The following is a 23,656-nucleotide window of genomic DNA, read 5'->3' on the forward strand; positions in this document are numbered from 1 at the left end:
GGCCCTTTCACGTATTGTTCATAACTGGTCATCTTTCCACCACGCCGAAGTGCAGCTTTAACATAGTCGTCCTCTAATGTAGGCTTCACATTATTGAAGGTGACAGCTTTGGCTGACCAATCTGTAGCATCATACCATTTCACAAGAGCCTCCTTTATGTCCCTGGACAAGAAGTCAGTACGCCGCTCCTCTAAGGCTAGGTACAATGATGTAGGAACCAGGAGGATTATAATGGCATTTATAGAAACTGTTGTCAATCAATAGCACATTGCTTGCACCGTATCATCGAACCACCTTCAGAAAATTTTTCAAATTCTTGAAAAAAACTGGTTTTCCACCTGTCATGGAGAATGTGGCTACATCACATAGCTATTGTCCTGACCATCCGTTGAAGTAGTCACAAAATCCCCTTAAAACCTGTAGAGACTATTCTTTCCACTCTTTCCAGCATTGATGAACTCCATATGTAAATATTTGCCCAGCCCACAGCCCAAGCTAAGACCTGTTTTGCATCCTTGGGAACAAAGAGGTACCTGAAAACTACAACAATTCTCGCTCGGTGGGCATGCATAAATCATACATATAGCAAAAATTCTGAAAAAAGCTCAATCAACATGTCCCTCACCTCTTGGATGGGGTTGAATGCATTACTTTCCAGATCAGGAGGGTTAGATTTAAACCATGAAGCGCAGAGAAGACCAGTAAGATCAAACACTAATGTTGGTCGTGTAGGGTTATCGAATGGCAACGATGTGATTGTGCTTGGAACATAGGGCGGTGGATTTCTGATGATTATTATTTCCTCGACAGGCAGTTTGAGAGTCCCCTTTTCTTTTGGTATCTCTGTGAAAGACATGGTTGCAAATTGAAAAGGAATAGACTAAGCACCTTTCAAACACTGTACAAACGTGACTGTTGCAATAAAGCAAAAAAAGACAAATGGAGGCCAACATAAAATTCTCATTTGTATTCCAAAAGCAAGAATCAAAGATTCTTGACATTACAAGAGAGTGAAGACACTAAGTGACAAATGTCACAGTTTCTTGCAAACACGAGGCTTTGGGGGGTGGGAAATATTACTGGGATGTCAGAGGGGATTACTTTTCATGGGGGACTTCTTCGGGGGAGGCAGTGACTCCGGAACTTCCTTGCTCGTTGCTTTTCCATCTTCACCTGAAACCAAGACCCACTTGACTTACACACAATTGAGCATGAACATAAGTTATAGAAATGACACTATCAATGAGCTTGAACCTACGAACTTCCTCTATGTGCTAAGATGTTTTTCCTGAACAATTCATGCGTAAAGTATGTCTCACCATCACTCTCATCCTCTGCTTTGTTAGATTCCTGCTATGAACGGGTGATTTCTGCTGCTGGCGCCTTTTTGGACTGTCCAGCTGCACCATAAAGGGGGGACAATAAAAATCATTCAATGCCTATAGGGATCCAAGCCTTGTGGGCCAAAAAAACTTACCATCATCGTGTTTCTTTTGCTTCTTTGAGATCTTCACCATATCACTAAGGAAGACAGGGGAATCTGGATTTGCATCACCGTGAACCATTTTTTGCATGGCTTCCACTCCCTCTTGCGCTACAGCACCTGTCAAAGTAACATCAGCATTTTCTATTGGTTCGGTTACCTTTTGTTTTGGTTCACCTTCTGTCTGTTCAGAGGGCTCCACCTTAACAGTTGGGGTCTTGTCACCTGCCACATGCGAGCCTTCCTCGCCAGCCAGAGTTTTGTCACCTGCCAAGGATGAGCCTTCCCTACCAACTGGATTTGACTGATCAACAGACTGCATGTCTGTGTCCATAGTGGGGGCGTCGGGAGTTGCATCAACATTCTGTATTGGCACCTCAGCTGGTAATGTTGCTGCATAAGGCATATGACTGGAACCTACCACTGCACCACAAAAGTGTGCAAAATAAGTTAAAAGCATTCTTAACAAACTCTAGTAATCAAGGCAGACATGGAGAATAAAAAACCAACCATTATGCACAAGCATTGACTTTGCCGATTCCGGAACACTATGCTTACAGGAGGGGTTGGCACATACTTTCTCTGACGCAGCCCATCCAGCAAAACAAAAAGCATGGTATGTATCACCACATGCTAGTGTATACATACACACGACGTCGTTGTTGGAACGAGGGGCTATGGGGGATGCAGCCTGAGGGAATCCATGGCGTGGAGGAAGCATAGCAGAAGGCGAGAGAGAGAGAGAGAGAGAGAAGTCGACACAGTAAAAATAACGCTTCTTCTTATTTTTTGATTGATGTGTAGCCTTTTACATATATAAGCATACTTGCCATGCAAAAGAAACTGAACTCTAACTGAGGTTATCCTGCATGCTATAGGGGCCTGTTCCCACTAGTTGACATCAGACATAATTTGGGCTTGAATACCCAACTGTCGTAACCCACAAACCACATGCAACACAAGCTCCTGGAACAGTCACTTTGGCCTGCAGTTGACTCCCATGCTCTCCATTTTGTGGGACATAGCAACATTGAATCACCTCTCTTCACTTCCACTAGCAAGCTCTCACAAAATTTGACTTGAGCAGCACATGTAGCTTCTAATGCTACCAGGTCAAGCAGTTCTTTCTGCACCACAAAGGGGAAGTAAATATTAGTCCATCTGTCCAAGATTAAATGAACTATCATGATTACTTATACATATAGTACCAAGGGATAGCAAGGGTATGTTGAAACCACCAATTGCAAGTATTGTCAAAAAAGTAGCAAGGATACACTGTAGGGACTTATGACAGTACCAAGGATAGGCTTAGAGTACCAATCAAAAGAACTTACCATTGAAGGTACTTTGCATAAAAGTAATAGGTACTTTCACAATGTACAAACACATGCATGGTGCTTTGCAAAAAAGGCAAATATGTACTTTTACAATGTAGAAACACATGCATGGTACTTTGGAAAGAAGGAATATGTACTTTCACAATGTACAAAAACATGCATGCTACTTTGGAAAAAGGCATATGTACTTTCACAATGTACAACCACATGCATGGTACTTTGGAAACAAGAAATATGTACTTTAAAATATAAATGCATATGATTTATCAATAAAACTATGACAAGTACTTTATAATCTACCAAGTAATACAACATTATGTACAAAGAACCTATGTGGAACTCATGGAACTTGAAAAAAAGGAATAGGTACTTTGACAGTGTACAAACACATGCATGGTGCTTTGCAAAAAGGCATATATGTACTTTCACAATGTACAGACACATGGATGGTACTTTGAAAAAAGGCATATGTAATTTCACAATGTACAAACACACGCATGGTACTTTGGAAAAGAGGCATATGTACTTTGGGCCCAAGAAATATGTACTTTGAAAGATAAATGCATATGATTTCTTAAATAAACCTATGTGACAGGTACTGTAAATTCTACCAAGTAATACAACAATATGTACAAGTTCCTATGTGGTACTCATTGTTGCACCTTCAATTTGAACTACCATACAAAAAGCTTCCGTATTAATTAGCTCCAAAAAGTACCTTAAATTATAGTCGCATACATGGACTTTGTGATCTCCACGAGTATCCCTCAACTTTGTGAAGCAGTGGACAATAAACTTCCATTGGTGCATACAAAAAGTACCATGATCTATTCAATCATTGTGAAATGGTAAATTTTCAGAGCATGGCCTATTTGCTACCGCACCTAAGCTCTACAAATCACCAATAATGTCTCATTGGGTACTACAAAAAGTACCATGGTGTATGTTATCACATTCACGCGGTGAAATTTGACAGTTCTACCTCGTTTCTACCATCCCTAAGCTTGAGTGAAACATCTATAAGGATCCATTGGTACTTATATAAAGTACCATGTCATATTTAACCCTTGTGAAATGGTGGAGTTTAAGTAGTTCTATCTACTTACAGTGCCTTGTTAAGTACCAATAAGACTCCATTGGCACTTGTAGAAAGTACCGTGTGAAACACAATCCTAGTCAAGTGGTGAATATTGAGAGTTGATCTTGTCAACATGGTACTTACAGTATCCTTTAAAATACCTATGGTGCTTAGACATAATGTAAAACCTAAATACAAGGTTTACTTTTAATACACAATGTATCAATCTTGACGCGTACCTCTATACGATCAACATCGGCTCTAATCTGGGACTGGCTTGCATCAGCCCCAAGGGCGGTCAACTCACTTGAGAGAGCAACAATCTTTGCATCAATCACCAAAACTTCAGAATCAGAGTTACCACTTACTCCCTTCATGCTGGCCTATAGTGTTTGCAGCTCACTCAATTTCCCTTGAAGCACGGCTGCAGAAGCTGATGATGTTTCCTCATCTTCCACATGCTTTGGCTTTTCTCTTGTAGTTGGACTTGGGATGCACCTATTGTGCTTTTCACACACTCTAGTTCTGTCTTTCTTGGAGCCAACATCTGCTCCACTTCTACCCAAATTTGGAGGTTAACAAAGCTGCAATTCAGATTAGACTGAGGGCCCAAACTGCAAGAAATAGAGCCTTTCCCTGTCATCCTCCCTTGATCAATGCGAGACTTCGGAGTGAACTGTGTGGTCTGAGTCACATGCTCACTTCCCTCATCGCAATCAGCCCAATTCTTGAGCTTTTTTTCCATCCCACCCGGGAGCTTCTTACAATGGTCTAGGACCTACTCACCAAAAATAGCCCATGCAACCTTCCGCTGACCCTTTGGACTCTGCATGGCAGATGGACATCTCTCATATACAAAAAGGGTTGAAAACTTGTGCGTGATTTCTTTGTTGGTTGGCATGGCTTGATTTCTTTGTGAAGACTGACAGCCAATCCTCATTTGTCACATCCTCATCAGACAAATGCTGATATAGCTTGCCTTCCAAGCTCAAACCGTACTCCTCATGTAGGTTATGTCATGTAAAGCAGAATCTGGTCCGCTTGGGATATTGCGCCTTCCGAGATGCTACCATTGGATTAGAAAAACAACAAACGTGCATTTAAAACAACCAGGCACAACTTTTACCACAAAGTACTATCATGACAGGGTGAGCCATTTATGAGAAGGAAACGGGTGATTACCATTGCTCTTGTCAGAGACAGAAAAGGTGTCCTTTGACGATATACTTACCCCACTCTTGGGCTTGCTGCTGCTAGAATGCAAGCTGGCAGATGACACCTTAGTGGGCGATTTGTTTGGTAAGGTGCACTTTCGTGGGGGCGTCTTCATTTCTGGTGTATTCATTAAAAAACATCAAATCTTCAAAAATGTATGCAACACCATTCAAGAGAGACACACACAGAGAGAGAGAGAGAGAGAGAGAGAGAGAGCATAATTTGCAAAGACATGACGCAGCATTGTTGCAGCAGCTAACAAGCAGCATCTCTTTCTCTCTCTCTCTCTCTCTCTCTCTCTCTCTCTCTCTCTCTCTCTCTCTCTCTCTCTCAAACACACACACGCACACACACAGGGAGGGAGAGAGGAATGCGCATAGACACCTGGGTAGCCATCAAGCAACATTTCACACACACAGAGAGAAATATGGCCCAACATTGGGCAGTTGACAAGCAACATCTCTCTCTCTCTCTCTCTCTCTCTCTCTCTCTCTCTCTCTCTCTCTCTCTCTCTCTCTCTCTCTCTCTCTCTCTCTCTCTCTCTCTCTCACACACACACACACACACACACACACAAGGACTAGGGAGAGAGGCATGCACAAAGAAACCTGGGTAGCCATCAAGTAGCATCTCTCTCTCTCTCTCTCTCTCTCTCTCTCTCTCTCTCTCTCTCTCTCTCTCTCTCTCTCTCTCTCTCTCTCTCTCTCTCTCTCTCCGGGGGATTCACTTATGCTTGGGGGGATGTCACCTGCGTGCAACCATATGGGAAAAACCCTCTATCTACGGACCCATAAAACTAACCCAACCCCCTATCTACAAACTCTAAAGAATCCATATACCCCCTTTCTACTGTGCTTGTATAGTCAACTTGGTCCCCTCCACAATATATATACGGATTGTAAATATTGTCGTTTTTTGAAGTTTTGCTAGTTTCCTTTGTACAATAACACTAATTTTAAAATTTTGATAGTTTTGTTTGTACATCAACACTAATTTCAAAATATTGTTATTTTTCAAAAGTGTGATAGTTTTCTTTGTACATTGACACTATTTTCAAAATCTCATGGAGTATGATGGGAAGCAATAGAAAGAGAGGGGAAGAGTGATGTTGTTTCCAAGGAGATTTCAAGGAAGAGTGACGTTGTTTCCAAGGAGATTGCAATACACTAAAAGTAGGTTTTTTTTTAGCATTGTGCAGCAGGAGGGTAGAGTGTTCACACCGTAGAATGGAGCATCTACTTCTAGCGAGCAAAAGTCTATCTTCCATTGAACAAGTGCAAAAATAATGGCATAACAAGATGATTGCTAAATTAAAGATAAGGGTATTTTAAAATTTTGGAAGTATCGGATAAAATTTGCCAAATATGAGAGGTATTTAGTGGACTTTTAAGATTTGAGGGTTGCCCCCCCTCTCTACCTATGGTAGATATGAAAAATAAATGGGGTTTACCCCTATTGTATACGCTTATGGTATCCCTATTAAAAACCCCTCTTCCTTACACTCACGTGATACCATACGAAACTACATAGTGAACCCCCCGGGTCTCTCTCTCTCTCTCTCTCTCTCTCTCTCTCTCTCTCTCTCTCTCTCTCTCTCTCTCTCTCACACACACACACACACACACACACACACACACACACACACTTCTGACCAGCCTTGAGTAGTAAATGGCTTGCCTGCTGGATGAAGGAGATCGTGGCAGTGTCGCACAGCAGAGAGTAGCGCTGAATTTTCTCCAACAAGTCATACGAAGCTCACGGGCCTCTTTATATGGAAGGCTCCTCGACGGTCACTGGACTTCCCAAGTGCCAGTATGCTTGCATTTCAAAAAAATGATGAATTCTTGAAATGAACCTCCCAAATCTTCATACACTTAATCAAGTTAATTTAGACCCTCACCCAACGTGAAAGTACCAAAGTGATCCACCATTTTTTCCTCAAAAATTGACCACATTTTTATGCTATCACCCTATTATACTGGGCAGACCATGGTTACATGCAGTAGGAGCTGTTCAAGATTGGAGACGTGGTACGATTAGCCTCTATGGAAAGACAGGTGTCAAGAAGCTATATAATATGGACACAAGGAAACAGTTGGAGGAACTTCATGAAGATGAGGATGAGTCTAGTGATTAAGACTATTCCATAGTGACTGATGAGGACAGGGATAGTACTACCAGCAGTGATGAGATGTTGATGTTGCATTTCTTTTGATGGACAAAGAAATCCAGAAATCTGGTTTAGTCGCATTTGCAAATGAGGTTGAAGATGAAAGTGAAGGGCCTTATGAAGTGATTGAAGGGCTAATGCAAACCAAGGTTGAATTTTCAAAGAAGCAAGAATTGATGACACAAATGATCAATGCAGACCTCTCAGCTATGGAGAAGGAGATATATTTGCACATGCTGGCTAGTTTTCCTTATTTGTTCATTACTTCATATGAAGAGATTAGAGGGTTCAAAGGAGAAGAGATGCATATAGAGCTGAAAGAAGGTGCTAAGTGAGTGCAGCAAAGGCTAAGAAGGATGGGTCAAGAGAAAATGGAAGCCTTGCGGGAAGAGGTGAACAAGTTATTGAAGGCATGGTTCATAGCTTCAGTGGAAACCACAGAATGGGTGAGTCCAGTAGTAGTCAGTCCAAAGAAGGATGGAAAGTGGAGGATTTGTGTATATTTTAAACCCTGAAATGCAGCCACTAAGAAGAATCCATATCCTCTCCCATTCATTGATCAGATATTGGCAGGTTATGAGAGGTACAGTGTGTGTGATGGTTTTTCAGGCTATTTTCAATTGAAGATTGCTTTTAAAGACCGAACAAAGACAAATTTCATTACGCCATGGGGCTGTTATTGCTACATGGTATTGCCATTTGGGTTGTCAAATGGACCATCCTTCTATCAAGAGAGCAAATTGGGTATTGGAACCATTCATTGGTAGTTGTGTTAAAGCTTTTATGGACGGCTTCTGTGTCTACAGCAGTAGGGCTGAACACCATGAGAAGCTGCAGATGGTATTGGCTCGATATGATGAATGTGGAGGACAACTAAATCCAAAGAAATGTCATCTAGCACAGCCAAGGGTGAAGTTATTAGGCCACATGGTGTCAGAAAATGGCATTGAGGCTGATCCAGACAAGGTTAAGTCTATTATTCTGCTTCCATCACCTATGAGTACAAAGCAATTGGCAACATTTATACACAAAGTGAAGTACATGGCGCGGTTTATTCCATTGTCTTCACAGCTCCTTTATCCATTACAACAAGTGGCAAAGCATGATCCATTGCAATGGGATGACAAGTGTGAAGATGTGTTTCAAGAGGTGAAAGAAGTGTTAGGGGGGCTGTCAACCATGCAGACTCCTGATTGGGAGCAAGCGTTTTATGTAAATCCATCAGTAGGGGATGATTCCATTGGAGCCATGCTATTGCAAAAGGGGAAGGGCAGCCATTATATGAGGCCAGTGTATTGTGCAAGCCGAGTGAAGTTGGTAGGAGAGAGAAAATTCACGGAAGTAGAGCTAGTGATGGCCAATGTAATATTTGCTTGTCGACGATTTTGTCATTACTTGCTACCACAACCTTTTGTTTTCTTGCCAAGTTACACCTTTTTGACACAGTTAATTAATGGCACTAACATGTCAAATGTGGTGAAGAAATGGGTAATTGAGCTGCAAGAGTTTGAGTTCTCTTTTTTAGTGGAAGACAGTACAAGAGCTACCTTAGCTGATTTGTTGACCTTCAAGGAGAATCCCCTTATTTTTAAGAAAGAGGTGGTGAGAAAGGTAATTGAAAAAGTGCCACAGATCAGCAATGCACATGTTTTGTTCTTTGATGGCTCATACAGGAAGAGCCATGATGCGGCTTCAGGGGGTATAGCACTTTATGATCCAGACGGGAAGCTAGTATGCAAGAGAGGGTTCAAATTGGATGCTCATAGTAACAATGAGTTTGAATATGCTACGTTGGAAGCCGGATTACACATTTGTTTGAAGCATGGGATTAGAAGGTTGAGTATAAAAGGTGATGCCTTGTTAGTTGTGAAGCAAGTGTTGGGTGTGTGGAAGAGCAAGAACACCTCATTGAAGGAAATGTGTCAGAATTAAAGATCTGTTAAAAAAGTTTGAAGCATGGAGCATCAAACACATTGAAGGTGCTCTAAATGGAGAGGTGCATGAAGCAGCTCAAAGCATGATTGGGGAGCTATTTGTGTTGAGGACCAATTTATTTCTTTATCATGGCCGGGAAGTTTGGCTCAAGAAGAGGATTTTTTGCTAACAGGAATCATTCCAAAGGACATTCAGAAGTCTAAGAAGTATGGTTTTGTGCGTAGATCATACAGGTACAAATTGATGGTGATGTCTTATACATGAAAGGGGCTGATCTTGTGTTGAGACGTGTACCTTGGTGGGAGGATCTTTATAGAGTGTTGGAAGAGAATCATGAAGGCGCATGTGGTGGCCATTTTGCTCTAAAGATCACCTTGCATAAGATCTTGCAAGAGGGGTATGCATGGCCTAGTTTGCACAAGGATGTTCACCATTGGTGTAGGTCTTGCAATAGGTGTCAAGCGTTTGGGAAGAGAGTGTTGAAGCCAGAGTTACGAAAAACCATTATGGCGTTTGATGTGTTTGAAAAGTGGGGGATTGTTGCAATAGGCCCGTTACCTATCACAAGCAGGGGCAAAAGCTATATTTTGACTGCAGTGGACTATCTCTCTAGATGGGTAGAGGCTATAGCAGTAAAACAAATCATTGCAAAGGATGTGGCAAAATTTGTGTATGATGAAATATGTTGCAATTTTGGGGTGCCATTGGAGATACTTTCAGATAAGGGGCCAGGATTTAGAGCTAAACTGCTAGACTTTTTATGCGCGAAGATGAAGATTAGGCAACAGCATACCACTCCTTATTATCCACAATGTAATGGCTTAGATGAAAGTCAATGGTGATTTGGTACAAATTCTTTCAAAAGTGACAGAGCACCAAGGAAAGAATTGGGATTTGGAATTGCCTAGTGCATTATTGGGCTTACCGTACTTCGGTGAAGACAGGTACAGGGTTTACTCCATTTCATTTGGTATATGGAAAGGAAGCACTCTTGCCTGTGGAAGTAGAGTTGCCTGCAATAAAGATGCTAGAGAAGTTTCTTGGGCCGCCTAGTGATGCATTCAAAGAGAAGCTCTTACAGTTACAAGAGGTTCAGTTGGATAGGATGAGTGCATTGGAACATTATGAGCAGATGCAGGATAAGGCTTTGGCAAAGATAAATGAAAAGGTCAAAAGTAAGGGTATCAAGAAGCATGACTTGGTTTTGCGTTACAGTAAGCTGGACAACACCTTCCAAAAGAAGTTTCAAATTAAGTGGGAAGGCCCTTTCAAGGTGGTCGAGTGTTTCCCAAATGGTACATATCAGTTGGCTAACCTAGATGGGATTTTATATAAGTCAAGGGTAAATGGATTGCGTCTTAAATTGTATCATCTAGATTGATGATGGTGGAGCAAGATGAGATATCTGCAGAACAAGTAATGTATGTGAGGGATGAGGAGACCTGTGACGCGGTGAGTCTCATGTCTCTTTTTGTTGCTGCTGATCATGAATAATCTAGCAGGCTAGGGGATGGGCAAACTATGTTAAGAGGTTTTTGGAGCAAGGGATTGTGCATATGTATATACACATGCATGGTGCATCGAATAAAGGATTGCCCATTTTTCAGAGCCAGGTGGTTACGTGGGACCCACATGTGTACAAGTAGGACAACATGTACATAGTACATTGATTTTCGTCGTCACTAGTATCAGTGTGTTTTTCCTATAATAATGAGGAGTTGGTAGCACATAAAACTTATCAAGGAAGCTATCTACGGGATGACGACGTGAGGTAAGCAGGTGCATCAGGTGGCATCTAGTGGCGTTAGGAGGTCGAATGGGGTCAATATTTGCACGTGGATAAGTACGGACACAACATGGGTGTTTTCTTGTGATAATTATGCAAAAAGGTCATCATGAGAATTGTATTTGGGTGCCACTTCACGTGGTTGTGGAATGCATTATTGGAAAAATCTGAGTGCCAAGTGTGTGGAGGATGCAAAAAGGTGACAACTATGCACTGCGAGGCCACTTTTTGGCCTGTTCGAGGTCCGTTTGAGGTCAACTAAAAGTCCAAAGGTGCCCAAGTAATAAAGCTAAGTGTGAAAACTGAAAAACCTGAGAGAAGACCAGAAAAAACGTGGAGAGAAGAGGAGGAACAGCCGCAACTGAGTTTTTGCTGTTTTTGGAGCCTGTTTTGACCATAAACTGCTCATCCGAGGCCGGATTTGAGCACTTTGACATTGTAGACTGGGGTTTTGGGCCATTCCGGACGTGATGGTGCTATCCATTTTTCCAAATTCCTCACTGTTTTTTTGCTATTTTGGCTGTGTAAGTTTCTCCTACGAGTGAAGCTTCTGCTCCAATTTGTGATTGTATCTGGCATATTTTACCCATATTGTGTGACTATTTGCCCCATTGGTGTTGGCCCAAGCTCAATTGTATCTAAACATAAGAAATTCTCCTCTTTTGAGATGAGTTTTGTGTGTGTGTGTGTCTCTGTGTGGAGTTGGTAAACGGATAGTCTCTCTCCTCTCACTCCATCTATGTGTTTCCTGTCTCGGCCAGGCGGGTTGTGTAAGCTGAGTGGTGCCCCATAGTGCATGTGTGTATCATCCCAAGAGTCTGTGTCGGGTCATTATAGAGGCGTTGTGTGTGTTTCCATCCTGCTCACAGTGGTAGCTCCCTCACAAGACATCTTTCAATGTACTGTTTGAAGCGAAGTGGCGCTTCTTTCTCCTTTTCATTCTCCTTCTGCTTGAAAGCATAAATTTGGGAAACTATGTTGTGTTTGATTCCCCTCTTAGAGAATTCCTTAGCAAACTCTTGCAAGAGTTCATCAATGTTCAGGAAATCTCTACTGCTAAGTGGCTGGAACCAAGTCAATGTTGTCCCCTCCAATGTCAAACCAAATCCCTTGTATTATGTGTGGACATTTTCTACTTGTTTAGCTCTTAAGACTTGCTTAAAAATGGAAACATGCATATATTGGTCTCGCAATCCACTTTACGTCTTTGGCACACACCTAGTAACTTGAGAAGGTCACATTTTCTGAGTCTCTGCTACCATTCTCATCATTCTAGGCTCTCATAGCATTACATCCCTTGTCTCATAACCACTTATAGGTACTCTGGAACAGGTTCCGTCAGTCACCCTTTCCTTGGGTCTTAAATCCCAACTTTGATTTTGATATCTGGCACCCTCGAGCTGAAAATCATGACTAGGATACCACTACCTCGATGTGTAGGCATAGGAACCTGGGAATGCAAGGATCCCATCAGTTTCGGTTTAGAGAGACATGGTCGACTGAAAGAATCTCCCACATGAGATTTTAGAGGAGTCACTGTCATAGTTTCAAGGTGTGTTGTTTCTCAGACACTAGGTATGTGCATGCTAGGTGTGACATAGTACTGATGGAGTGGCCCCCCAAAGTACGTATATCCTTTAAGCTTGTTACGGCCCACCGTTGAATATTTCCAACCACACTTTTCTAGCATGATTGTCTAAGTATCTCTCTCTACTTCAAATGTAAATAAATACAAGAATTTTTTCTTTGTTAACTCCCTTGCATTAGGCTCCTCATACATGTAATAGAGAATTTTATCTCCGTTATCATACTTATATAAGCCTAGATGCATATTGTCAGTGTTGATGCAAGTAGCATGTACTCGCCTAAGTTTGGCATTAGGAACATCCAGATCCAGTGGCTTCTCCTCAGACTCAACATCAACCTTTTCTTTTGTGTTTGTTAATCCCCATTTGTCCACAATAAAGGGATTAAGCACAACTAAATGCATGCTTCCCTCTTCAACAAAATATCGATCTCCACTATAATCCACGAGCACTATGAGCTTAAGCTCACTAGGCCTCTCTTCAACTTTGACGTAGTAATGATCCATATTGTCTTTATAGATTTGTGCACCTTGTTTATTTTCAAACTGGTATTGAAGGTACAGGCTCTGATGGCCCCACTCCCATGTTTGTTTCCTCCTTGAAACTCACACGTTTTGATCCCTCAGCCATATAGGTATATGATGAAGAAGTATCATACTTTCCTCCAATATTGACTCTAAGGTTGGCAAGGTCCCTTCATTTACGCTTCCCTCTGTAGAAATATGGCTTGATTGGTCTCTAGCGCTCGGGTTTCTATTCTGATAAAGCTTGTGTGATCACAAATACATCAAGAAATCGACACTTGCAAAGCGTGACATGTTATCGCTTATGGTGCATTTAGACTCCCACTCAATCTCAAGTTGAGCTACAACGCAAATTTCCACAACCTATCAGAGAATCACTTGGTGGCTATAGTTTTACAACCGTTGGGTTAGTCAAAATCTACTGAAATCAAAATTATATCGCACTTTTGACACAAAATCCTATTTTGCTTATAACATGCACAAATCAACCCCAAATTAAATTTTTAAAACACCACTATGCTAACAAGGATTAGTGCTAGTACTGGTATCACTCTGGCTCTTTCTATGACATGGGGTCATGGATCACGATCCATGTATCCTAGTGTCAAAATCTCCTGAAACTTGGCACAGAGGTCTCTCACAGTCTCTTGATTCTTGTTATATGATTTTTAGCTACTTTAATCCCCCTTAGGTCTCCCAAAAGTCACTTCCTATGTTTGTTTTGTGGTTTTTGGTCTTGAATGACTGGCCTTGTTTGACCCTCTTCTTGAAGTTTTTTGGTACCCTTACTTTTGGATAAGTTGTCTGTGTTGGTCTCTGTTACAAGGCTACAAGGTCCTAATCTAGAGATTTAGTAGGGGGACATGGATTGCGATACATATTCCATCATATCTGAACCCCAAACTTAGATTAACGATTACTTGTAGTCTATGAAGTCTACCTATCCACTTATTTTTGGATTTGAAAACCTTTTTCTTTGACCAAAGTTTTTGTGTCTGGTTGCGGTTTTTTATTTGCAACTAGTATTTTGGTGATTTGGTCAACTTTTTGTTGTTTCTTGCTATGATGACCTTTACAAAAGTTGTCATGAATGGTGTCAGCTACTCACTGACTCACTCTCAGCTTCAGATGCCTCAGGGGTCATGGATTGTGATCCATGTTCCACCTCATCTGGACATGAAATTTGGTCACTTGTATGCATGTCCCCAATAGATGTTAGATTTTCACTTTTTCTTGAATTTAGATACCAGAAGTCATAAAGCCAAATTTTGATATATTTCCTAGGTTTGTGTACTTTGCGTGATTTCTTGATTTGGATGCGTTTGATGTGTCAATTTTCCACCAAAAGTGTATATCTAGTGATCTAGAACCTCACAGGACCCTTTGGTATCAATTTTTGCTTGAATTGCCGGAGGGGGTCATGGATTGCGATCCATGTTCTTGCACATTTTGGCCTAAAACTTTCCAAATCATCTCTCTTTGGCTTGGTTCACCCTTTTTCCACTTATTTTTGGGTTTGTATTTTCTCTTGAGCTCCAACCATCAGATTTCTAAGATTTTAGAGTTTATGGTCTCGGCAACCAAAATATGGTTTTGATAGTTTTTTCCGTTATTCATTTTGCTCAATTTGATGGTTATAGATATTATCTAACCTAGTCCTAAATACAAAATCGATTCATATGACTAAAAACCAACAAATGGTGCAAAATTGAAACAAAATATGAAGAATGGAATGCTTTCATATCTCACTCACAACTCCTAGTACCTCTCAAGAGTAGACCTAGAAAGTCTCCGACTTCTAGCCTCTACCAAGCATTAAATTTGTGTCTAGTTGCCTAACTGCTAAAGTGTAAATGAATTGGAAATCACAATCAAAGGTCTATAAGTAAAAAGCTACGACTAGGTCACTCACCAACCTACGGATTGCTATCCTCTTTAACGGTGCCAATGTCAACCAATTTCCATGACGGACGTCTATAGAATAGATATCTGGTACTAACATAATATCAATACCCAGGGAAGCGACTCAGATGGGGCATGGAGACTCTTTGAGGGTGTCAACCTCAAGAAGTGAACCTATGGAACGACAATATCTCTAGCACCAACAAATTTACCACTCTTGGAATTGGCAACCTACCTACATCCTACGTCACTGCAATCAATCATTGTACCATTTTGGAACTTGAAAATTTTCCAGATGCTACAAAACTTTGGGAGGAGGTCTAAGACACTTAGAGGCACTAACCTACTAAGTTTGGTTGCAATTTGATGAGGTACCAAATCCAATCCATCATGATCAAGGTCCTAGAAACTACGATAGAAAATACCATAAAGGTCGCCCTATGGTCTAGGAACACTCTCCTATGGTTGGAATGTCATAAAATAATCATTAATGGACTCAAAACAGTAAATTAGCGGCGTCCGACCTTTGGGGGGGGGGGACATGACCACCCTCTTCAAATATAAGTGAAGGTTAAGTTGAAAGTGGAAGGTAAACTTCAATGGACGTTTTTCACCCTCTTAAAGTATAACTTAAAGCTATGTTATAAGTGAAAGTTAAGCTTTCAAAAGGCTGCGGCATTATTGGGCAAGAACAAGGCTCCTTTTAGTTGAGGCCCTTACTTTTGTAAGCCAAAGTATGAAAGGAATTGCATGGCAGCGAGCTGACAGAGGAATGTTGCGCCAGGGAAAGGGAGGGTGATGGTGACCTGCAAACAGTCGTTTCAGCCCCCGAGGAAGAAGAGAAAAAGCATGCAGTTCCCTAGGCACCTGTATTGACACCACCCTTGTGAGGTTTGAGCAGGGTCGATGGCGACGCTTCCTTGCTTGCAAGGGATGGTTCCCGCACAGAATTTCCTCTTGAAAGGGTAAATCAATTGTTTCGCATGCGATAATAAACGGAATCGATGCCCGTCTCCTCCACTACACTCTTTCTTGTTATAAGAATTTCTTCATGTATCGGCTTCAAGTGCTCGCCTAATGCTTGAAATTCTTATAAGGTTTTTCAAAGCCGTCCATCACCATCTTCGTTCTTTTAATTTCGTTCTTGAGCACCGCTTCTTCAATCTCTTCAAAATTCCTTGCTCGTTCGACTCTTACTCTGTCGTATTCACAATTCCACAATTTCTATGCATTAATTTGAGATTGAAACTCGGCATACCATATTTTGATCATCATGAAGCCGAAACTGGAAGCCGCTTGCCGATTAGTTGCCGATTCGCCGCCGATTAACGACCAAGCAAAATTTTCTTTGCAAATTCGACCGATTAAATTCTTGAATTGCCATGAATTCTTGAATCTTTGATTTGCAAATCGATGAATTGCAAATTGGAGTTTGTCGATTCGAGGGATTCCTTCTTGAAGGTAATTTTGATGCCGATTAAATCGAACCTTGATGCTCTGATACTACTGTTGGGTGAAGTTGTTGGGTGAAGAGTGGGAGATCGACCGCTTAAACTATTCAACACAAGCTTCCAAGCAATCACCATCAACCTGTCCACCTCTTCTTCCAATTTCCAAGCACACACACTCACCTAAACTATGACACACACACACACACAGTAAACATAGAATTGACATAGACATGCTTGTAAGGAGGTGTTAGAGATGGAGACTAGATTAGAGAGTACACAGCAAAATAACCATAGCTTAAGAGAGTAGAGAAGATAATCTGCAAGAGAAAGGCCTAAATCTAGCCCCAAACTCCACAGCACCTCTCTTGTGGAGTCGGTATTTAATATATTACTTTGAGTTTAAGGTGCCAAAAATTGAGGCCCCTCTTTTACAACCACTTTACTTTTGCAAATGAGTGAAGCTCATTAGTTCTTGCATGACCCATAAGGGGAGTTCCCACTACAACTATTTACAGAGCCATAGTGGCTTATTGAAATGATGTTCTAAGATACTGTGCAAATATAAAATGGCCAAGAGTAATTGCCGTCGCCTCTTCATCAACTCCCCGCATTCCACTCTACAAAATCATCATCAACTCAATTAGAAAATAAATAGACAGCACATAATTAACCATTACGCCCAGCTATCCCAATTGCAGTTAACCACTACAACAGGAGGGTGCCCAGTCTCGTAACATCCCTCCCACCAGGGATAGCAACTGTCCTCAGTTGCTCAATAGAGAAATCAATGGACCGTGAGTGATGGAAAGTGTGGAGAAGGTTGGGAAAGTTGCGAAAAAACTTTTCAGGCATCCATTTGGCATCCTCTCTAGGGTGGCCCTTGAAAGTCAAAAGGTAACGGTTATAAACCATTCCAGTGCGTGTAGTGGTGGTCTCATGGTCAACTATTTTGTCAGGGATGAGTCGCTCTTCTTGGTTTACAAGTGAAGGTGGGTCTTCGTAAATGTGGTGTGTAGGTAGGGGTCCTCTGAATGGTCGTAAAAGACTAATGTGAAATGCATTGTGAATGTACCAATGTGCAGGTAATTCTAAACGAAAAGAAACATCATTAATGACAGTTGAAATTTTGAAAGGTCCATAAAAACGAGGAGCAGGCTTAACAAAGACATTAGTATCAACACTTTTGATCCTTCGTTTTTCGATGCGAAGTAAAACATGATCACCTTCTTTGAATTGGTGTGCCTTGCGATGCTTATTAGCATGCTTGGTGTAAAGTTCTTGTGAGTGTTTAATGGCAGAATGCACACTTGCATAAATATCATGAAAGTCAGTAGTGAAATCATCAGCGGCAGGCACAACATTAGAAAGACGTGAAGCAGGAGTAGGAAGTGAGTGACCATAGACAATTTCAAATGGAGACTTACCCGTGGCAGTGTGAGTGGTGTTGTTGTATGCAAATTGCAAAATATGTATGTAATCATCCCATTTCTTAGGTTGAGAAGAAACATCAGCCTTTAGCAAATCAATGATTGTGCGATTTGTGACTTCAGTTTGACCATTGGATTCAGGATGAAATGCAAAAGTGAAGTCAAGTGTAGTGTCAAGATTTTCAAACATAGTAGTCCAAAAAGCACTACAAAATTTTGCATCTCGATCAGAAATAATCACTTTAGGAAAACCATGATGTGGGAAAACGGTCTTAAGAAACAAAAGTGCAGCTTGATGTGCTATGAGTGTTTTCTTACAGGGAACGAAGTACGCTTGTTTAGAGAAACGATCAATAATAGTCCATATCATGTCATGTTTGTGCGTTGTGAGTGGGAAACCCGTAACAAAATCCATTGAAATATGTTCCCAAGGTCTTTCAGGAATGGGGAGAGGGTGTAAAAGTCCCAATTTCTTACCTGTAGCTGCTTTGATTTTTTGACAAATCAAACAAGTTGACACATACTGTTTAACATCCATTCTCATAGTAGGCCAATAGAAATCACAACATAAATTTTGAAAAGTTGCAGCAAATCCTCTATGTCCAGCATAAGGGGGTTTGTGCAATTCTTCAATAATTAGTGTATGGAAAGGTTTAGTCACACACAATTTTTGTTTGAAATAAAGGAAGTTTTCTTGAATAGTGTATTCGAGAAATGTGTGTACAGAATTATCAAGCATGTGCAACCATGTCGTTTTGAAGTCATCATCATGTGCATAAGTGTCAGGCATAGTGTCAAATGAAGTTTCCGTAATGGTTGATAGATGATTAAGTGAGGGTCTTCTACTCAAGGCATCAGCTACAACGTTTTCTTTACCAGGCTGGTATTGAATGTTGGGCAGAAAACTTTGAATAAAAGCAGCCCACTTAATATGTCTATCATCTATTAAAGGCTGAGAAAGTAAATATTTGATCCTTTGTTGATCAGTTTTAATGATCAAGTCAGTACCCATTACATAGTGTTTCCAGATTTTCAATGCATGTACCACAGCAGTCAATTCTTTATCATAAGTACTGAACTTTGTTTCATACGGTTTGAATTTACGACTTTCGAAAGCAATTGGATGGTTATCTTGCATGAGGACTGCACCGATACCTTTTCCACTAGCATCAGTGACTACCACAAAGAATGGTCTTTCAAAATCAGGCAATTGCAATACAGGTGCATTAGTCAAAGCATGTTTAAGTGCATTAAATGAGCTTTCTTGCAAATCAGTCCATTCATAAGGCGTATTTTTCTTCAACAAGAGAGTCAAATAATGTGCTTTGTAAGCAAAATTACGAACAAATTTCCTGTAATAGCTACAAAGACCAATAAAAGATCGTAGCTCATGCAAGTTTTTGGGTCTAGGCCAGGATTGAATGGCTTCAATTTTCTTTGGATCGACATGTATTCCCTTACCCGATACAATATGTCCCAAATATTCAATTTCAGATTGAAAAAATGAACTCTTTTCAGAATTTAAATACAAGTGATTTTGTGCAAGCGGATCAAATACACGTGTTAAATGTTGTTTATGCTCTTCTTCAGATTTACTGAATACCAAAATGTCATCAAAAAATACAATCACAAAATCTTGATGGTCAATGAAAATGCGATTCATCATGCGTGTGAATGTAGCTGGTGCATTTGTCAAACCAAATGGCATGACAAGAAATTCATAGTGTCCAGTTTGTGTTCTGAAAGCAGTTTTGTAGACATCATGTTCAAACATTTTGACCTGGTGATACCCTGATTTAAGGTCAAATTTGCTAAAGATGTGTGCCCCTTTCAGTTTGTCTAGTAGATCATCCACTCTAGGAATAGGAAACCTATTCTTAATGGTGATCTTGTTTAAAGCCCTGTAGTCAATACACATACGAAATGTTCCATTTTTCTTCTTGACAAGAAGTACTGGAGCTCCGTATGGTGAACTACTAGGTCGGATTAGGCCTCGGTCAAGTAAATCAGTGATTTGAGTTTGTATTTCCCTGTGTGCGGTAGGATTTACACGATAAGGTGCTCTACAAGGAGATTCACTACCCGGTATGATGTCAATTATGTGGTATTCTGGGCGTGATGGTGGAATTCCAGGTGGGAGATCATGCATGAAACAATCTTTAAATTGTGAGAGAAATTCATCGTATGTGGAGTTACGTGAAGTTTCAGTTTCAACAGAAATTTGATTTACAAATACTAGATATGTTTTCCCGTGTTTTCGAATTGCTCGTTTGGCTTGAGTGTGAGAGAGGAGTGGAAATTTTTTATGTGCCAGTGTTGCTTGGATGGAGAATTTTTTATTATTATGAGTGAGAGACATTGTACATGTTTTATAATTAATCAACGGGTCAAATTCATGACGAAATGGCATTCCCAAAATCATATCGAGTCCATACAATGGTGCTACCAAAAATGTACGTGCTTGTGTGAATTCACCAATGCAAACTTCAACAGTGACTTGAGTTTTACAATTAAAACGTTGATTATTAAAAACAGTTTTGACCTTGTGGGGTGATGAAATTTCAGAGAGTGATAGTTGTTGTGTCAATCGTGTGGAAATGAAATCATGGCTACTACCATCATCTAGCAGAATGGTGACATTTTCACCTTTAACAGTGCCTTGCACTTTAAACAAAGTGTGAGGAGATATAGGAGTACCTGAGGATGGGTTGTCATCGTTATCATAATCAGGATCATATCCCTCACCGTAGTTAACTTCCACTTCATTGTCGTCGGGTGTAGCATCTTCGATGAGGTTAAGAGTAGCTCTGTTGGGGTGGTTATTGTTGAAGGGTTTTTTACTTGAATTCCTGTTGACTCCATTTGAATGGCCATTGGATTGACCATTGCCCTTAGCATGACCATTTGGGCACTTATCTGCATAGTGACCATACTGAAAGCATTTAAAACACTTCACCTTTTTGTTACCATTAGAATTTGGAGGAAAACGCTGGTTGAAAGGCTGTTGGTCGCCTCGTTGCTGAGTGTTGTTGTGGTTGTTACTCGTATGAGGTTGAGCAGTGGCAAGAGGATTGTCAAATCTTCGTCTTTTGAAAAAGGTACGGCTTTGGTGTTTGCTTCTGTCAGAGTTAGAAGAGAAAGGAGGTCTCTTGTTGTGGTTAGTGTTAGCAGGTTGATCAGTGTGAGACAAATGTCCACCTTTCTTCTTTTCTGCGTTGAGAGCCAAATTAATGGCCTTTGACAGAGAATCAGGTTCGAACATATCTACTTCAGCACCAATTTGTAGTGCCAAGCATGATATGTACTTTCGCTTCAATTTCCTGCGACTAACATGTTCAATAGCTTGCAATTGAATTAGACAATTCCAAAAACGGTCAGTGTAACCCTGTACATCTTCATTTCTACCTTGTCGAATTAAATCCCATTGACGTCGTGCTTTAGCTTTGTACTGTGTGGGCAAAAATTGGGATAAAAACACTTTTTTGAATGCATGCCAGGTGCGTGGTCTTCTACCGTGTTATTTGGTTGCGCTCCACCACAATGCAGCGCTGCTAGTGAGATGATTTGATGCACACTTTACCATTTCACGTTCGGGAAAGTCTTCATCATGAAAATAGTCATCTAACTGACTAACCCATGCTAGAACCGTGCTAGCATCTTTAGTGTCATCAAAATCCTTGAAAGTGAAGGCTTTTCTGCTAATTTTGTTTTTCTTGGATGCTGGTGCAGATTCGGTGCGTGCAGAATGCAATAATTTATCTTCAAGTTCTTGCCTTCGCATGCGTTCATATGTGAGTGACTGCTGCAAATTTTGAAGTTGCTCTGCAATCGTAGGTGCATGAGGAAGATGTGCCATGATTGTGTGCTTTTTATGTTTTTCTCTTCTTTTTTTTTTTTTTAATAAATAAATATTTAAATGGTAATGCTTAAAAAGGCTATTTGGTGATATTCACAGATGCAATATGCGGAATAAAATTAAATAAATAACAGAAATGTAATGTACTTAGCTGAGAAAGAGCGGTGGTGTCCAGTCCGGAATGGCGATGCGCTAGGAAATTGCCAAAGAAGTAGACGGTCCGACGGTGTGTCACCGAGCCAGTTGAATTTGTAGCGTCCGGTCTCCCTTACCCCCAAAATAATAATACACAGACAATTTTACGGTATGGTCACTGCCTGATCCGTGCCCGGTGTCATAGCGAATAATTGCTATAATGATGCGCTGCCTTTGATGGCTTCCAATTTATCATCGCCTGCTTCAATCTCTTGATGTGAGTCCTGGGAGACGATGGAATAAAAGCGACCAAAAATAAATGGCGTAATTTATGGCGACGGGACGATATCGAGTGTTGAATGCTGTTGGTAGATCAATCGAAGAATAAATTATTTATTTATTCTCGACCTTTGGATTTGCGGCGCCCGACCTTTGGGGGGGGGGACATGACCACCCTCTTCAAATATAAGTGAAGGTTAAGTTGAAAGTGGAAGGTGAACTTCAAGTATAACTTAAAGTATAACTTAAGTATAACTTAAAGTATGTTATAAGTGAAAGTTAAGCTTTCAAAAAGCTGCGGAGTTATTGGGCAAGAACAAGGCTCCTTTTAGTTGAGGCCCTTACTTTTGTAAGCCAAAGTATGAAAGGAATTGCATGGTAGCGAGCTGACAGAGGAATGTTGCGCCAGGGAAAGGGAGGGTGATGGTGACCTACAAACAACCGTTTCAGCCCTCGAGGAAGAAGAGAAAAAGCATGCAATTCCCTAGGCGCCTGTATTGACACCATCCTTGTGAGGTTTGAGTAGGGTCGATGGCGACGCTTCCTTGCTTGCAAGGGATGGTTCCCGCACAGAATTTCCTCTTGAAAGGGTAAATCAATTGTTTCGCATGCGATAATAAACGGAATCGATGCCCGTCTCCTCCACTATACTCTTTCTTGTTATAAGAATTTCTTCATGCATCGGCTTCAAGTGCTCGCCTAATGCTTGAAATTCTCATAAGGTTTTTCAAAGCCGTCCATCACCATCTTCGTTCTTTTAATTTCGTTCTTGAGCACCGCTTCTTCAATCTCTTCAAAATTCCTTGCTCGTTCGACTCTTACTCTGTCGTATTCACAATTCCACAATTTCTATGCATTAATTTGAGATTGAAACTCGGCATACCATATTTTGATCATCATGAAGCCGAAACTGGAAGCCGCTTGCCGATTAGTTGCCGATTCGTTGCCGATTAACGACCAAGCAAAATTTTCTTTGCAAATTCGATCGATTAAATTCTTGAATTGCCACGAATTCTTGAATCTTTGATTTGCAAATCGATGAATTGCAAATTGGAGTTTGTCGATTCGAGGAATTCCTTCTTGAAGGTAATTTTGATGCCGATTAAATCGAACCTTGATGCTCTGATACCACTGTTGGGTGAAGTTGTTGGGTGAAGAGGGAGAGATCGACCGCTTAAACTATTCAACACAAGCTTCCAAGCAATCACCATCAACCTGTCCACCTCTTCTTCCAATTTCCAAGCACACACACTCACCTAGACTATGACACACACACACACAGTAAACATAGAATTGACATAGACATGCTTGTAAGGAGGTGTAAGAGATAGAGACTAGATTAGAGAGTACACAGCAAAATAACCATAGCTTAAGAGAGTAGAGAAGAGAATCTGTAAGAGAAAGGCCTAAATCTAGCCCCAAACTCCACGGCACCTCTCTTGTGGAGTTGGTATTTAATATATTACTTTGAGTTTAAGGTGCCAAAAATTGA

General features: G+C 40.8%; 1 protein-coding gene across 1 annotated transcript in view; it reads left to right on the forward strand.

Annotated features, from left to right (window-relative positions):
• Nucleotides 1–3,373, forward strand: part of LOC147465509 (uncharacterized) — a 49,548-nt gene extending 46,175 nt beyond the window's left edge. The window contains exon 2 of the mRNA XM_086511769.1: nucleotides 3,262–3,373. Coding sequence (XP_086367895.1) covers nucleotides 3,262–3,373 — 112 coding nt within the window. The remainder of the gene's footprint in view (nucleotides 1–3,261) is intronic.
• The last annotated feature ends 20,283 nt before the right edge of the window (nucleotides 3,374–23,656 follow it).

Source organism: Adiantum capillus-veneris, chromosome 1 (genome assembly GCF_014529385.1).
Source record: "Adiantum capillus-veneris isolate H3 chromosome 1, ASM1452938v2, whole genome shotgun sequence".
NCBI lineage: Eukaryota > Viridiplantae > Streptophyta > Polypodiopsida > Polypodiales > Pteridaceae > Adiantum > Adiantum capillus-veneris.